This window comes from Budorcas taxicolor, chromosome 2, assembly GCF_023091745.1.
Source record: "Budorcas taxicolor isolate Tak-1 chromosome 2, Takin1.1, whole genome shotgun sequence".
In the NCBI taxonomy this organism is placed as follows: domain Eukaryota; kingdom Metazoa; phylum Chordata; class Mammalia; order Artiodactyla; family Bovidae; genus Budorcas; species Budorcas taxicolor.
This window is the reverse complement of record NC_068911.1, coordinates 15,421,346-15,437,863: the sequence shown is the minus strand read 5'-3', so window position 1 is coordinate 15,437,863 and position 16,518 is coordinate 15,421,346. Positions and strand designations below refer to the sequence as shown.

At 56.4% G+C, this 16,518-nt stretch overlaps 2 protein-coding genes across 9 annotated transcripts; both read left to right on the top strand.

The window, feature by feature from the left end:
* The first annotated feature begins 3 nt into the window (after positions 1-3).
* On the top strand, positions 4-7,421 carry ARMC5 (armadillo repeat containing 5). Its single transcript, XM_052658111.1, has 6 exons — positions 4-510; positions 3,224-3,331; positions 3,439-4,225; positions 5,092-5,588; positions 6,192-6,324; positions 6,427-7,421. Exons 1-6 carry the CDS (start codon positions 33-35, stop codon positions 7,241-7,243), a joined length of 2,820 nt encoding a protein of 939 aa, XP_052514071.1. The 5' UTR covers positions 4-32; the 3' UTR covers positions 7,244-7,421.
* Positions 7,422-9,788: 2,367 nt separating this feature from the next.
* Positions 9,789-15,907, top strand: TGFB1I1 (transforming growth factor beta 1 induced transcript 1). 8 transcript variants are annotated; one of them, XM_052636403.1, is made up of 11 exons: positions 9,789-9,840; positions 11,178-11,278; positions 11,403-11,455; positions 11,550-11,692; positions 11,965-12,052; positions 12,168-12,273; positions 12,391-12,585; positions 14,004-14,177; positions 14,457-14,538; positions 14,851-14,999; positions 15,224-15,907. In XM_052636403.1, the coding sequence occupies exons 1-11, from the start codon at positions 9,828-9,830 to the stop codon at positions 15,488-15,490; spliced, it is 1,371 nt and encodes a 456-aa protein (XP_052492363.1). In that variant the 5' UTR covers positions 9,789-9,827; the 3' UTR covers positions 15,491-15,907. The 8 variants fall into 8 exon arrangements, with proteins under 8 accessions (XP_052492363.1, XP_052492358.1, XP_052492360.1 ...); XM_052636399.1 differs by lacking the exon at positions 9,789-9,840 and adding an exon at positions 10,087-10,213; XM_052636398.1 differs by having other exon boundaries at positions 12,168-12,585.
* The last annotated feature ends 611 nt before the right edge of the window (positions 15,908-16,518 follow it).

Here is a 16,518-nt window from a genome sequence, read left to right as displayed (position 1 = left end):
GGAGAGGGGCGGAGCCTTAGGCCTGAGCCAAGATGGCGGCTGCGAAGTCAACCCCCACGGACTCGCTCTCGTTCTGCCTCGCGCAGCTCACGGCGGCGGCCGGGGAGGGTCTAGGTGGGGGAAAGGACACAGCTACCAGCGAGACACCCTTGGGCCGTGCGCTCTTAGCCCTCCGTACGCGCCACGTCAAGGCAGCCGGGGGAATAGAGCGCTTCCGGGCACGCGGCGGGCTCCGCCCCCTTCTCGCGCTGCTACGGCGAGCGGCTGCAGCGGGTCCCGCCCCGTCCCAGGGTGGCGCAGGCTCCGCCCCCTCGTCGGTCGAGTCAGCGGCTTCTTCTGGCCCCGCCCCTTCGCAGGGCTCCGCCCCCTCTTCTGCGTCACCAGCGACACCCTCGCCACCAGCGCGCCTGCGCAAGACGCTGGACTTGGCGCTCAGCATCCTAGCCAACTGCTGTACTGAAGGGGCGTGCCGAGCTGAAGTGCGCAGACTCGGAGGCATTCTCCCATTGGGTAAGTGCTCCGCCCTCACTTCCTAGAACGTTTCCACCCATACCTCTGTCTGGACCTGGGCGGAGTCTCGAGTTCTTTGTGCTGCAACCTGAAGGATTGTGCTTTAGGACGGCGCAGCGCCCTCAGTTTTCTTGTTGTCGAGATACGTGACGTCACTTCTCTTTCTATAAATTATATGCTAGCCCTCCTAGATCCGATAATTACAGCTAATTACCTGAGTATTGCTTAAGGATCACCTCTCTCGCATCTGGGCTCAGTTCAGTTCAGTTCAGTCGCTCAGTCGTGTCCGACTCTGCGACCCCATGAATCGCAGCACGCCAGGCCTCCCTGTCCATCACCAACTCCTGGAGTTCACTCAGACTCGCGTCCATCGAGTCAGTGATGCCATCCAGCCATCTCAACCTCGGTCGTCCCCTTCTCCTGCCCCCAGTCCCTCCCAGCATCAGAGTCTTTTCCAATGAGTCAACTCTTCCCATGAGGTGGCCAAAGTACTGGAGTTTCAGCTTTAGCATCATTCCCTCCAAAGAAATCCCAGGGCTGATCTCCTTTAGAATGGACTGGTTGAATCTCCTTGCAGTCCAAGGGACTCTCAAGAGTCTTCTCCAACACCATAGTTCAAAAGCATCAATTCTTCGGCGCTCAGCTTTCTTCACAGTCCAACTCTCACATCCATACATGACTGCTGGAAAAACCATAGCCTTGACTAGATGGACCTTAGTCGGCAAAGTAATGTCTCTGCTTTTAAATATGCTCTCTAAGTTGGTCATAACTTTTCTTCCAAGGAGTAAGCGTCTTTTAATTTCATGGCTGCAGTCACCATCTGCAGTGATTTTGGAGCCCCCAAAAATAAAGTCTGACGCTGTTTCCCCATCTATTTCCCATGAAGTGATAATGGAGGCCAAGAGGTTATTTGGTGACTTTGAAATGATTCTTAGTCTTCATGTTCATAGCAGGCATTCAGTGCCTGCTGTGTCTAGCCTTGTGCAGAGCTCTGAAATCCCATTTGATGAGCTAGACTTCAGGTGTAGTGCTTCAGAAAGTGGGCTCTGCAGTCAGCTAGACCCATCAGAGACTAGGATTGTAAAATGGGGTAATAATAACTACCTTAAAAAATTGGAATAGGGAGAAAATAAAATACAAAGACGGAGCACAGATACTCAACTGGTACTCCCAGTTATTAAAAACTAGCACGTTAAGAACAAATCCTGGAAATCCCTGGTGGTCTAATGGTTAGGACTTGGTGCTTTCACTGCTGGGACCCAGGTTCCATACCTGGTCGGAACTGCAAGCCTCCAGGCACAGCCAAAAACTAGAACAAATCCTAAGCCAGTGTTATAACTACAAATGGAATGTAACCTTTAAAATTTGGGAATCACTATACTGAACTGAACTGAACTGATATTGTACACCTGTAACTTATACAGTGTACATTTGTAACTTATACAGTAGTGCTTCTCAGGTGGCTCAGTGGTAAAGAATCTGCCTCCCAAATGCAGGAGATGTGTGTTCAATCCCTAGGCCCGGAAAATCCCCTGGTGGAGGAACTAGCCACCCACTCTAGTATTCTTGCCTGGAAAATCCCATGCACAGAGGAGCCTGTCACGCTGCAGTCCCTGGGGTCACAAGGAGTCAGACACAACTGAGCAACAGAGCACACAACTTATATAATATTGTGCATTATCTTCATTTCAGTTTTTCAAATAAGAACAAACCCAGAAGATAGCAAGCTTTTCTGTTTACCAGCTAAATTGGCGCCTTCTAGTGGCAACATTGTGAACACAGCGTTCTTCTTCATTGCCTGCCAGCTATAAACTTAGGCCTATTTTTATGAAATCTTTATTTTTTTTGATAAAGTAAAACATTATTTTCAGTTTTCATAAAATGTATCTGGACCATAATGTATTTGACAAGGGGCCTGGCACATTAAGTCCTCAATAAATACACATTTTGTTGTTAGTGTATAACCCCCATCATTCATTCACTGTTCTGTACTTTAAATATCTCCTGAATCCATGCCACTGCTTTGCCTTCTTCCATCACATGCCCAGAGACTGTGCTGGGCTGTGCTGGTATCTGGGTCAGCCCATCTTCTTGCTGTTGCGACAGCTTCTGGGTTGCTCCCTCTGCCTTACCGTTTCCCCCTGTAATCCATTCTCCTCATGACTGCCAGTTTAGGTCATGTCATGTCCATTCTTAGAACCCTGTATGGCTCCCAGTGCCCTCACATTCAAGTCCTCATCTCTTGACCTGACAAGGCGCTTCGTGAAGTCATAACATAAACACTAGATCTCATTTTTGGGCCTTTGCAAAGGGTGCTACCAAACCCGAAATGTCCCTTAACACTCCCATCCACCATCCACCTAGCAAACACCTACCTATCGAACCTTCCAGATCCCGCAAGTGTTAGGCCTATTCTGGAGGCCTTCCCTGACTCTGAGGCCACATTCTTTTTTAAAAAATTTACTTATTTTAATTGGAGGCTAATTACTTTACAGTATTGTAGTGGTATTTGCCATACATTGACATGAATCAGCCATCGATGTACATGCGTCCCCCATCCTGAACCCCCCTCCCACCTCCCTCCCCATCCCATCCCTCAGGGTCATCCCAGTGCACCGGCGCTGAGCTCCCTGTCCTGAGGCCACATTCTTGAGGTGATTAAGGAGAGAGACAAGAAGGAGTAGAACCCTCAAGAGGCCAAACTCTCTTGCAGTGACTATTCTTCAGTGTGTGAAGACAGACAGCATCCAGAACCGAACCGCCCGTGCTTTGGGGAACTTAGCCATGGAACCTGAGAGCTGCGGGGACATCCACTGTGCTGGTGAGCAGGCTTTGAGGGTGGAGCCAGCTGGGGCTTGGGGATGAAAGAAGGGATGGCGGGGTGGGGGTCTGTCCTCACTCACCCTCCATCTCCTCCCTCACCCCAAGGTGCTGTTCCCCTGCTCGTGGAGAGCCTGACGGCCTGCCAGGACTCCCAGTGCCGTCAGAGTGTGGTCCGTGCCCTCCGCAACCTGGCGGACTCACCCCAGCACCGCTTGGCCCTGGCCCAGCAGGGAGCGGTGCGCCCACTGGCTGAACTTCTGGCTGCAGCGCCAGATCCTGCACTGACCTTGGCCTTGGTCCGTGCCCTCCTGGAGCTGAGTCGAGGCTGCTCCCGGGCCTGTGCTGAGCAGCTCAGTCTGGGTGGGGGACTTGGCCCACTGGTCGGCCTGGCCTCCCATCCCAAAAGAGCCGTGCGTGAGGCTACCATCTTGATCCTCGCCAACTTGTGCGCCCAGGGCCTGGTGCGGCCTGCCCTGGGCAATGCTGGGGGCGTGGAGGTGCTGTTGGGTGAACTCCGGCGGCGCCGGGGCCTCAACGGGGCAAGCCCAGCCTCCCAGCAGCCCCTGGTGCGGGCTGTGTGTCTGCTGTGCCGGGAGGCTATCAACCGGGCCCGGCTGCGAGATGCTGGGGGGTTGGAGCTGTTGATGGGCTTGCTGCGGGATCCCCGTGCCAGCGCCTGGCACCCTCGTGTGGTGGCTGCCCTTGTGGGCTTCTTGTATGATACAGGGGCCCTGGGCCGGCTTCAAGCTCTGGGATTGGTACCTCTCCTGGCTGGGCAGCTGTGTGGTGAGGCTGGTGATGAGGAAGAAGAGGGAAGAGAAGCTGCTTCCTGGGACTTCCCTGAGGAGAGGACCCCAGAGCGGGCAGAGGCCGGAAGCTTCCGAAGCCTCCAGTGAGTTCCCACCTGATGCTATGGGGTGAGGCCTCTTCACTACCCTCACTCACCCTGCTCCCACCCATTCTGTCTTTGTAAGACTTTGATTCTGACTCCTAATACCTTGTTCTCACTGAACATGGCTGCCTTCCAGACCCCAAATACACCTCTTCTCTCTTGGAGCCACCTTTGTTTGACCTTGGCTCTCTGCAGATGGCACAGTGATAAACAACCCACCTGTCAGTGCAAGAGATGCAAGAGACCTGGGTTCAATCCCTGGGTCAGGAAGATCCCCTGGAGGAGGGTGTGGCCAACCACTCCAGTATTCTCACCTGGAGAATCCCATGGACAGAGGAGCCTGGCAGGCTGTGGCCCATAGTGTCGCAAAGAGACATGACTGAAGGGACTTAGCCTGCGTGCGTGCATGCCCGCGTGCTGGGCCTCTTTGGTTACTGTTCCTTGTGCCCAGGGCACTCCTCTGAGATGCCTTGATTAGATCTTATATTCATGGGGACTTGATTTAAAACATCAGCTCTTTCCTTACCACCTGGAAAGCTCAGCCCCCCACCCTGTGTTTCTATTCCCTTTTATTTTTTCTCCACGCATATCACTTCACACTGCGCTGAATAGAAACTCTAGAAGGTCTTGACCTTTTTTTGCTTTTGCCTCTCTGTAGTACCTGAAACGCGCTTAGCATACACTAGCCAATAGGCAGTCAGGAATTGCTGGATGGAGGCTGGGTGGGTGGGTGTTGGGATTCCCTTTTTCCCCTGTCCCCCTCAGGCTGCCTTCTCCTCTGGCCTCAGTCACCTCTTGGAGTACCGCTCGTTTGACCTGCTCCCTCCCCTCGGCTCTAGGTTCCATATCCTTTCTCCCCACTGCAGGTCCTGGCTGATCTCCGAGGGTTATGCTGCAGGCCCGGGAGACATCTCTCCCGACTGGTCCCCGGAGTGCTGTCCGCCGCCGCCAGAACCGGCAGATCTGACCAGCCCCACCTCGCTGCGGACGCCCCGCGCCCTGCGCCCGCCTGGCCGCAGCCCCACCGCCTCTGCCGCCGAGGAGCCCTGGGGCCGCGAGGGGCCGGCGCTGCTGTTGCTGTCGCGCTTCTCCCAGGCTCCCGACCCCAGCGGGGCGCTGGTGACCGGCCCGGCCCTGTGCGGCCTGCTGGCCTACGTGACGGGTGCGCCGGGCCCGCCGAGCCCCCGCGCGCTGCGCATCCTGGCGCGGCTCACCTGCAACCCCGCCTGCCTGGAGGCCTTCGTGCGCAGCTACGGGGCGGCGCTACTGCGCGCCTGGCTGGTGCTCGGCGTCGCCCCCGACGACTGGCCGGCGCTGCGCACCCGGCCAGCCCGCCGCAGCCAGCACCAGCACCGGGAGCTGGGTGGGTCCTGCGTGGGTCCTGCGCCCTTCTCACCCTTCCCCTCCCACTGCGCCTCACCTGCTCTCTCACCGCCATCCCTGGGAACAACAGCCACCAAGTGGCGGCCGGGAAGGATTCTCTTCTCCATTGACCCCACACAGTTCTTCAACCTCTGACTGTGTATTGGGGCCCAGGGACCCCAGCACCAGGCTTGGCCCAAACAGTTTAGAATCTGCCTCTCCTTCCTCAGTCTCTTCTCATTTCCCCGTATTCCTAACTTCTGCACTGTCCCTGACTCCACTGGGCAGCTCAGGCACCACGTCTTCCCAGGCTCACATCCTCTGAAAGTCCCCTTCCAACTCTGCCAGGGACTGCCCAGTCCTCTGTGCCCTGTTTTGGCCCTTGAGGGCCCAGAATCATTCCCTGACCATCCTACTTCCTGTTCTGGCCCTTAACCTTCGAGTTCCTAGTGTTGGGTTGCCATCCCTCCAGGGCCTGCGGTCATCACCCTCTGCCTTGCCCTGAGGTCACCCCCTCCTTCCTCTAGGGGACCCAGGGGCCTCTCTTGCCCACCCCTACCCCCACCCCAGCTGCCAACCTGACCTGCTCCGCCCGCTCGCGCAGGTGAAATGCTGCTGCAGAACCTGACAGTGCAAGCTGAGTCGCCCTTCGGAGTGGGGGCCCTCACCCACCTGCTGCTCTCTGGGAGCCCGGAGGACCGTGTGGCCTGCGCTCTGACCCTGCCCTTCATCTGTCGGTGAGAGAGACGTGGGTACCTCGCAGGGGCAGGGGGCGCAAGATTGCTGTTCTCCAGCACTGCCCTTTTCCAGCTTCTAAAGATTCTCTTTTTCCCTCAAAGGAAGCCCTCTCTGTGGCGGCGGCTACTTCTGGACCAGGGCGGCCTCCGGCTCCTCCTCTCGGCGCTTACCCGACCCGCTCCGCACCCGCTCTTCCTCTTTTTTGCCGCAGATTCCCTTTCCTGCCTCCAAGGCCTGGTGTCTCCCACGGGGAGCCCAGCTGTCCTACCTGCAATCCCCTTGGACCTAGACCCACCTTCCCCTTGCCTCTATGAACCTTTGCTGGGCCCAGCCCCCATGCCAGCTCCCGACCTCCACTTCCTGCTGGACTCAGGCCTCCGGCTCCCTGCCCAGCGAGCCGCCTCAGCCACTGCCTCCCCCTTCTTCCGGGCCCTGCTGGCTGGCAGCTTTGCCGAAGCCCAGATGGACCTAGTGCCCCTCCGAGGACTGTCGCCCAGCGCGGCCTGGCCCATTTTGCATCACCTGCATGGCTGCCGGGGCTGTGGGGCTGCCCTGGGGCCTGTCCCTCCGCCAGGCCAGCCCCTGCTGGGCTCCGAAGCCGAGGAGGCTCTGGAGGCCGCTGGCCGTTTCCTGCTGCCAGGGCTGGAGGAGGAGCTGGAGGAAGCCGTGGGCCGCATCCACCTGGGACCCCAGGGTGGCCCAGAGTCAGTGGGGGAGGTGTTCCGCCTGGGCCGGCCACGGCTGGCTGCCCACTGCGCACGCTGGACCCTGGGGCCGGGGCAGTGCCCCCGGAAGCGGGCCCTGGCTCTGGTGGGGCTTGTGGAAGCAGCTGGTGAGGAGGCTGGGCCCCTGACCGAGGCCTTACTGGCTGTGGTGATGGGGGTGGAATCGGGGGGCAAAGGTCCCAACCTAGACTGATGTACCCTGGGAGGAGACCCAGGGATGAGTTAGCTAGGAGGAGGTCTCTCTCAACGAGAGGAGGCTGCGCAGAAGGAGTCACTGTCGCGGGCCCATGAGAGGATGGACCTGGAGCCCGGGTGTCTGAAGACTCAGGAGTGAGAAGCCAAGGCCAGGGTCTGGGCATGGGGCCCTTGAGGTGGAGAACAGCCCAGGGCCCCAGGCACCTGGCCTGGCCCAGCTTTATGGAGTTGAAATTAAAAGCTTTGGAGTCGGCTCCCCCTGTTGTGTGGTGTCTCTGCTTCCTTTCCTGTGGGAGTACCCGCACGTCTTAACCCATCCAGCAGGGTTGTGTCCAGGTGTCTGTGTCTCAGTGGGCTTCCCTGGCGGCGCAGCGGTAAAGAACCTGCTGCTCGTGCAGGAGACGCAGGTTCAGTCCTGGGGTCTGGAAGATCCCCTGGAGAAGGAAATGAGAGCCCACTCCAGTATTCTTGCCTGGGAAATCCCATGGACAGAGGACCCTGGTGGAGCTTGTAGAGAGTCAGACATGACTTAGCAATTAAACAACAACAATTGTGTCTCAGTACAGACCACCCCTGGCATGCAGGAGTTTAATAAGTAACAATGTGCAGGTTCCTGGAGCCCTGGGATATGCTGCAGTTGCCAGGCTGCTCCTGAGGATGTGGTTTTGGGCCCCAGGGGAAGCCTGCTTCCTGCTCAGGCTACTTCATTGCTCAGACAGCCACACAGCTGGACACAGACCTGGATCGGGGCTGAGGGGATGTGTGGGTGGGGATGGATGTCCAAGACCTTGGCACTGTCGTTTCATCACCCATCACCTATCGTGGACCTTCTGTCTCTGGGTCCATTCTCATCTCTTGGACCAAGTGTCCTGCTGTTCTGAGGGAAGACCTATTGTGTTCTTCAAGTCCCTGAGGCCACTAGTCATGCCCAGAGGGAGCTGGAACCCTAGGCTGGCATTGCTTTGTTTGCCCAGGCAGGGTCTCCATCAACCTGGCTCCCAGATCATTGACCACTTAGGTGGCGTTGAACCCTGACTTTGAGGACAGGGCCTGGACTGGGGCTGTCCACTAACTTCTGGGAAGCCCCCCTTGCTACCTCTGAGAGTATCCAGGTCTTTGTTCTCATGATGTCCTTTACAATCACCCAGAGAGCTTTTTTTTTTAATGGAATATATAAATATTTATTTAAGGACTTACTCATTTCTCTCTCCAGCTTTTCTTTCTTTCTTTCTTTTTGGCTGCCTGGCACGGCTCGTGGGATCTCAGTTCCCTGATGAGAGGTCCAATCTGTGCCCCCTGCAGCGGAAGCTTGGAGTCCTAACCACTGGTCCACCAGGGAATTTCCCAGAAAACTTTTTTAAAAGTGCTGATGCCCGGGCCCTTTCTAACTGAATTGGACTGAGGGGAGAGTGCCTTGGGCATCAGTATTTTTTTTAATTTATTTTTAATTAGTGGATAATTGCTTTACAATGCTGTGTTGGTTTCTGCCATACAACGCATATCAGCCATAAGGATACGTATGTCCTCTCCTTTCCAGCAGAGCCCCCTCCCCCGGCATCTATTTTTTTAAAAGCCCCTGAGTTGCCATTCCAGTGCTCAGTCGACCTGTGTCTGAGTTGAGACCCACAGTCTGTCTGCTCCACTGCTGTGTCTGTCCACACCTATCTCTAGTTTCCCATTTCCAACTTGATTTCTCAGTCCAGGGAAGCCTCTTGTTCCTTTGTGGCCGGAGTCTGTGTCTTGCTTTCTTCTCTATATTCATCAGTATCTTGGGAAAGGGCTCTTAGGGGACAGGTCTGGGTCATCTCGGTGCAGGGGACAGTTGGCTGAGGTCTGGCTGCCTGGAAGCATTTCTCCTGAGCCTGCATGGGACTTGGGCCTCAAGTTCTGTATACCTGTGTCTGTATGTCTGTTTCCAACTCTATGGCTTAGAGTCTGTGGATGGGTTCATCATCTCTGTGTCTCAGAGATTTCTTTGTATCCAGTTTATGTGCCTTTTGGGATCTCTGTTTATGTCATTGTCACAGTCTCTTAGGAAAGATCTCTGAACCTGGGACCTGACAGATCCTTAGAACATCACCACCGCCTCCAACTCCAAAATTCTGTGTAGAGCAATCTTCTGGGAATAGCAGGGGGTGGGAGAGGAGTTCTGTCTAGGACTCAAGGTACTAACTTTGGGGATGGGGGGAGGTGGGCTTGGGGGCCTCAGTCCGTGTCCAAGAGTCTCACTGAGCAGAGGATCCCGGGCTTTTTCTGGAAGAGCCACTTCTCTTACTCCGACTCTGGCCGCCTGGGGCTCCTTACAGCTGAGGCCAAGGCTGGGGTGTGGCCGTCTGCGCAGTAGGCAGGCGGGCTGGGCCTGGGTGGGCCGGGGCCCTCCCTCCCTTACAGGCCCCCACCCCGGGTTCTCCCGTTCTCACCGCCCCCCCCCCCCCGTCCCCCCTCCAGCCTTATCCCAGCGGGTCCTGGCTTCCTTACATGGTCACGGCTGGGCCTCCAGCTCCCGGACGTCCCCCGCCCCCCGCCCCCACCGGACACGGCCCCCGCCCTGCTCGCCCCGCGCGTTCTGCCCGCGCCCCGTCATGGAGGACCTGGGTGAGTGGGGTCCGGGTCCCCTTGTCCCCAAGCCCCTCACCACTGCTTGAACCCGCTTCCCCATCCTGGGGCCCCCTAGCACTCCCGGCATCTCTCCATCCCTGCCTCCCGGTCTTCTCGCTTCTGGTCTCTGCCGGCGCCTCCTTTCCGACTCCACGTCCCCCTTCCTGCCGCTCCCTTCCTGCCTTTGCCAGACTGGTCGCTCCCTCCCTTCTTCCTTCACTTCACTCCCCCGTCGCTGGCTGCATACGGATGGGCAGGGAGGTGCAGAGCCTGCAGGCGCCTGGGCTCGGGAGCTCTGGGAAGGGAGGAGTTAAAAGGACCTTGGGTCCAGGGACTGGGAAAGTAATCGGGAAAGGAGGAGACAATGACAGTAAGTTCTGGAGAAGAAAATGGGTTTGCCCTAGGGTTTGGGGAACGAAAGAGTTAAGGGCCGTTAAGTATGGTAGGGTCAGGTCCTTGGGGCAGAAAGTAAATATAATAGATGAGTGCCGAGATGCCAGCGAGAGAGGTTAAGGGTTCCATCAAGGCGCTCAGAGATGCAGAGTAAAGGGGCAGGGACTTCTAAATTCTGAAAGGTAAAGAGTTCAAAGGTTCTGGATCTGGGGATGGAGACGGGGGGGGCCGTTGGGTTGTGTGTGTTGGGGTCGAGGGGGGTTGCTGTCTGTCCCTCCGACTTGGGGCGGAAAGGAGGACTCACGCATCTCATCCTCCGTGTCTTTTGGAACTGGGGCGGGAAGGCTGTGCGCTCTGTGGGAGAGAAGGAGTTCCAGCACGCTGCGGTAGGGGGTGCTGCTCGGAATGAGTAACGGGCACTGGTACTGAAGAAAAAACCAATCAGAAAGCAGGTCCCAGCAGACTCACCAATGAGGTGCATAGGGCGGAGCCAAGTGGCATCTGGAGAAGAGCCAGGGCTGGGAGGGGCCTGTTTAGGCGTAGGGGGTGTGTCAGAAAGAGCATCCAATCAGAAAGCAGGTGTCAGGCATACAGCCAATTGAGCAATTTGGGGTGGAGCCAAATTTGCCTCCAGTAAAGAGCCAATTTTGACTGCATTACCGAAGATTCAGAGAATTAGAGTCAGGTGGCTGAGTTTGTAAATGACTCTCAGGATAAGCCACGTGGGATGTTGTGACCGTAAATAGTCCTTGCTGCCCTTCCACATCTCTGCCATGGTCTGCCTTGTATTTCTTCTGATTCTTGACCTTTACTCTTAATACTCGCTTCTGTCCTCCTCAGACACTGCCCACTTAGAACACTTATTCTCTGATCTCTTAAGGCCCTGTCTCTGCCTTAACCTTGACCTCTCAACCTCTCACCTTGACGGCCTCTCCCTGCAGATGCCCTGCTCTCTGACCTGGAGACCACAACCTCACACATGCCAAGGTCAGGAGCTCTAAAAGAGCGGCCCCCAGAGCCCCTCACGTCTCCTCTGACACAGGTGAGCTCAGATGCTGGGGAGAGGGACAACCACTCAGGCCAGGTTTGGTGAGAGGAAAGGAAACCACGGCCTGAGTAGGGCAGAGTACGGGCGTATCATCCCACACATATGTCCTTCTCTATAGATGGGGCCTGGGGAACCTTCAGGAGCCTCTGGGGACAAAGACCATCTGTACAGGTGAGAAGACTGGGTATGGGGGGATGGGGTGGCCAATTGAGACTCAGGCTTGTATTCCCCACCCCTGAACCCAAGCTCCCACCCTCTTTCCCAGCACGGTATGCAAGCCTCGGTCCCCGAAGCCTGCAGCCCCTGCCACCCCTCCATTCTCCTCTTCCTGCGGTGTCTTGGGCACGGGGCTCTGTGAGCTAGACAGGTTGCTTCAGGAACTTAACGCTACTCAGTTCAACATAACAGGTACCAGGGTTACTGGGACAGGCCTTGATGGAATGGGGGGCAGGGCAGGGCTGGGCAGAGACTAAGGGGGGTAGCCATTCCCTTCTCCAGGGGATATTCCTTACCCAAGGATTGAACCGGGGTCTCCTGCCTTGCAGATGGATTCTTTACTGTCCAAGTCACTAAGGAAGCCCATAGACTTCCCAGGGTAGCAGCTAAAGGGATGCGAGCCCTAACTGGGAAGGAGGCTAGCACATGGCCCCATGCCCAGTGCCCTTCTCTCCTCTCTGCAGATGAAATAATGTCTCAGTTCCCATCTAGCAAGGAGACAGCAGCGGAGCAGAAGGAGGACCAGTCTGAGGACAAGAAAAGGCCCAGCCCGTGAGTCTGGCATAGCTGGCGGGGTTGGGAAAGAGGTAGTCAGTTCTGGATGCTGGAGTTACTGGAGGAAGCATTACCCTGAGACTCTGAGCTGACAAAGTTGTGTTCTTCACAGCCCTCCCAGCCCCTCCCCTGTTCTCCCAAAGCCTTCAGCCACCTCAGCCACCCTGGAGCTAGATAGACTGATGGCCTCACTCTCTGACTTCCGTGTCCAGAACCATGTGAGTCACTCAGGGAGTGCGGGGTGGACCACTGTGGATTTATGGCTCTCAACCCATCTGAGACCTTCTCACACATGCTGCCTTGCTGACTCAACTCTCCTGTCCTCACGACTGCAGCTGCCAGCCTCAGGGCCCACCCCACCACCAGTGCCAAGCTCCATGAGTGAGGACGCCCCCTCCCCACCAGGGCCCACCAGCAAAGGCAGCCTGGACACCATGCTGGGGCTGCTTCAGTCTGACCTCAGCCGCCGTGGCGTTCCCACCCAGGCCAAGGGCCTCTGTGGCTCCTGCAATAAACCCATTGCTGGGCAAGTAAGTGAAGTTCTGCAAGTAAGGGGGTAGAGACCCATGTGTGCCAAGTCACTTCAGTCATGTCTAACTCTTTGCGATCCTATGGACTGTAGCCCACTAGGCTCCTCTGTCCATGGGATTCTCCAAGCAAGTGTACTGGAGTGGGTTGCCATGCCCTCCTCCAGGGGATCTTCCCCACCCAGGAATCAAACCTGCATCTCTTATATCTCCTACTTTGGCAGACAAGTTCTTTACCACTAGCACCCCCTGAGAAGCCCAGAGACCTATAGACTCATTTCACTGAGAGCCAGTGGGTATTATTGTTATTCATATTTTGCGGATGAGGAAATTGAAGCTGCAAGTCAGACAGCAAGTGAGTAGCAGAGTAAGGATTCCAACCCAGGTTTTATTTATTCTAGTCCTACTGTGTGCCATTATGCTAGCTCATTTACAAACCCCCATGTAACTTTTTAATTAATCAATTTATTTCATTTCTGGTTGCACTAGGTCTTCATCGCTGTGCGTGGGCTTTCTCTCCTTTCAGAGATTCAGGCTACTGTCTAGTTGTGGTGTGCAGGCTTCTTATTGAGGTGGCTTCTCTTGTTGCAGAGCACAGGCTCTAGGCACAAGAACTGCAGTAGTTGCAGCCCATGAGCTCAGTAGTTGAGGCTCATGGGCTTTACAGCATGTGCTCAGTCGTTGTGGTGCTCAGGCTTAGTTGCTCTGAGGTATGTGGGATCTTCCTAGAGCAGGGATCAAACCTGTGTCCCCTACATTGGCAGGCAGATTCTTATCCATGGCACCACGGGGGAAGTCACCCCTCTCAGTTAATCTTCACAAAAGCCTCATTGGCTCCACCCACCATCTCTTGAGGACCCACAAAGACTGTTTCTCCTCCACCAGTCTGGTTTGGGAGCTCCAGTTCTTGGCTTACTGACTGAGCAGATGTTATGGGCAACTGTGCCCAGTGGTTGCTCTAGATCCTCCTGCTAGATAAAGTGCCCTACCGCCATCCATTTTGGTGAGAATTTCCAATCTCAGCAGAGCAGGGTGACATTATGAATTTTCTAAGCACTGTCACCTTCATGGGCCCCTTCCTCCACTAAAAAATATATAAATTGCATTTTATGGCAGTTGGAGTGAAGATGAATACATTAATATTATATATTTAGTCATTTTCTCCTAGCTATTTTTTTTCTTCTAATTTTAAAAGAAATTACAACATTTTTGTGGCCTACAAAAAGTATGGTGGGCCCTAGGTACTGTGCTGGAAGCCAGCTTAAATCTCCATCGCTTTGGGACTGAGTTACTTGGACATTCGATACTTCATCCTGACTTCTCAGAGATAAGATGTGAAAAGTGCCACGTAAACCTTGGCTCACTGGACATCTGGCAGCCCCAGGGCCACTCTGATCCCCGTCTCAACCCCCAACTCGCAGGTGGTGACGGCGCTTGGCCGTGCTTGGCACCCTGAGCACTTCGTTTGCGGTGGCTGTTCCACCGCCCTGGGAGGCAGCAGCTTCTTCGAGAAGGATGGAGCTCCCTTCTGTCCTGAGTGCTACTTCGAGCGCTTCTCTCCGCGATGTGGTCTCTGCAATCAACCCATCCGACACGTGAGCCCCGCCTGGACCAGAAGCCCCTCCTTTGTTTCACCCAAGGAGCCTGTGGAATGAGTCTCATCCACTTACGCGATTCCCATCCCCACCCCAGGCGCTTCCAGGGTTCTCTTCCGCAGCTCTTTCGACTCCGCGCTCTTTGATTCCCAAGTTCCTGCTTAGGTCTCCCGCAGCTTCAACTCATACTTCAAGCCACTCATTTAGGTTCAGGGTGGAAGAGGAAGGGGAGAGGAAATGGGGGGAGGCACGCTGAGTGTTCCCTTTCATTCCCTGCAGAAGATGGTTACTGCCTTGGGCACCCACTGGCACCCGGAGCATTTCTGCTGCGTTAGTTGCGGGGAGCCCTTCGGAGATGAAGGTGAGAGCTTGACTCCCATCTTGAAAGCCGCGGGTCCGCTCGACATCCCGCCCCGCTCCCTTTGGGCCCGCCCACTGGACTTCAGAAACCCTCGCGGGCCTGATTTTTCTCCTGCTCTCTCCTGGACCCGGCCTATCCCACCTGCGGATTCCCATCCCACTCGCTCCCGCTCTGCCCCCAACCCAGACCCTGTCCCTCTCCACCGACTGCGTCCTCTCACTGCGCCGCTTCCGGCCCCCCAGTCTCAGATGTTTGTGGGCTCCCGGGGCCACCTCGCACCCTTCTTCCTCCTTACTCTGTTCCCGCTCCTAGGTTTCCACGAGCGGGAGGGCCGCCCCTACTGCCGCCGGGACTTCCTACAGCTATTCGCGCCGCGCTGCCAAGGTTGCCAAGGCCCCATTCTGGACAACTACATCTCGGCGCTCAGTGCGCTCTGGCATCCGGACTGTTTCGTCTGCCGGGTACGCGACTTGTGAGGGGCGGGACCTTGGAGAGAGGGGCCAGTGGGGCGGGACTAGGATTCGGGGCGGGGTTCATCGGAGCGGGGTCCCGGGGAGGCGGGGCTTCACGCTCGCTGGAGATGAGAGGGGCTGCGGGAGTCTCTGGGGGCTATTCAGTTCCAAAAGAGGATTTTTTGGTCTGGAGGTTGGCCCTGACCTATCCTTTCGTGGTTGCCTTTCCTCAGGAATGTTTCGCGCCCTTCTCGGGAGGCAGCTTTTTCGAGCACGAGGGCCGCCCGCTGTGCGAGAACCATTTCCACGCGCGGCGCGGGTCTCTGTGCGCCACGTGTGGCCTCCCGGTGACTGGCCGATGCGTGTCGGCCCTGGGCCGCCGCTTCCACCCGGACCACTTCACCTGCACCTTCTGCCTGCGCCCGCTCACCAAGGGCTCCTTCCAGGAGCGCGCGGGCAAGCCCTACTGCCAGCCCTGCTTCCTCAAGCTCTTCGGCTGATCGCCTGCCGGGCTCGCCCCTCCCGGAGAGTGCAGCCCCAAAGACCTCGCCCTTCCCCCCACCTCAAAAGATCTGGCTTTCCAGACCCCAAGGCCTTGCTGTTGGAGCTTCGGGCTCCACCAGCCCGGCTTCTTGAGGCCCCACCCTACTGGAGGGACTGGCCCCGAAGGTACTGTACGTACTCCGTGGGCGAGTCAGAAAAGGCTCCGTGAACCCTTAAGGCCACGTGCCTCCCAAAGTGGGTCCGTACCCTGACCGATCCCACGTGAGCCCTTCACTTTGTTCCCAGCCTTGAGGGAGCCCCCCGACTGGAGGAGGGCCCTTGCAATTCTCACGAATCCAAGGCCAGGCCAAGACGTCCCTCTGCCCCCGCCCCTCACTGTTCTGTGCACTTTTTTCTATCTACATAAACACACATTCCACGTCACATCGGTGCTGTGTCTCTGCGCGGGAGTGGCTCGCGTCGCGACGCCCCGCCCCTTGTACTGCTCTGGCCGCCGCATTGCGGCGGGAGCCGGACCTGCAGCCTCAGCCCTTCAGATGAGCCTGAGGCTGGAAAGGTCCGCCAAGTGCGCAGGATTGTATGGATGGCGGCCCGCCAGCCGGGATGGGAATTCAAGCGGAGCCCCATCAAACCTTCCTGTCCCACCCTTCAGCTCCCTATACTCTTGAAATAAGCACTTAATCTGTACCCACTCCCTTCACCCTTGGCACCTTGTCTGGTCTCCAGATTTCCCCCTCCTTTAATAATTTAATTTTTTTTTTTTTCACTTTTTGGCCACACCGCGTGGCATGTGGGATCTTAGCTCCCCCACCAGGGATCGAACTTGCACCCCCTGCATTGGAAGTGCCGTTTTAACCACCTGGCCACCAAGGCAGTCTCATCCTCTTCCTTAAAAGACCCTCAGAGATGGGGCTCCATTCAAAAGTGCCAATTTATTCCCACCCTTTGGATCTGAGCATTAAATTTCAGCTTCTCTCATACTAGTATTGACTTAGAACATCTGGTTTAGGCAGAAGATGGCACT

Coding starts and splice junctions, on each gene's coding strand:
- ARMC5 (XM_052658111.1), top strand. CDS start 33: ATGGCGGCTGCGAAGTCAACCCCCACGGACTCGCTCTCGTTCTGCCTC. Junction 511..3,223: donor CGGAGGCATTCTCCCATTGG/GTAAGTGCTCCG, acceptor ACTCTCTTGCAG/TGACTATTCTTCAGTGTGTG. Junction 3,332..3,438: donor CGGGGACATCCACTGTGCTG/GTGAGCAGGCTT, acceptor CCTCACCCCAAG/GTGCTGTTCCCCTGCTCGTG.
- TGFB1I1 (XM_052636397.1), top strand. CDS start 10,093: ATGGGCAGGGAGGTGCAGAGCCTGCAGGCGCCTGGGCTCGGGAGCTCT. Junction 10,214..11,177: donor GAAAGGAGGAGACAATGACA/GTAAGTTCTGGA, acceptor CTCTCCCTGCAG/ATGCCCTGCTCTCTGACCTG. Junction 14,178..14,456: donor GCAATCAACCCATCCGACAC/GTGAGCCCCGCC, acceptor CATTCCCTGCAG/AAGATGGTTACTGCCTTGGG.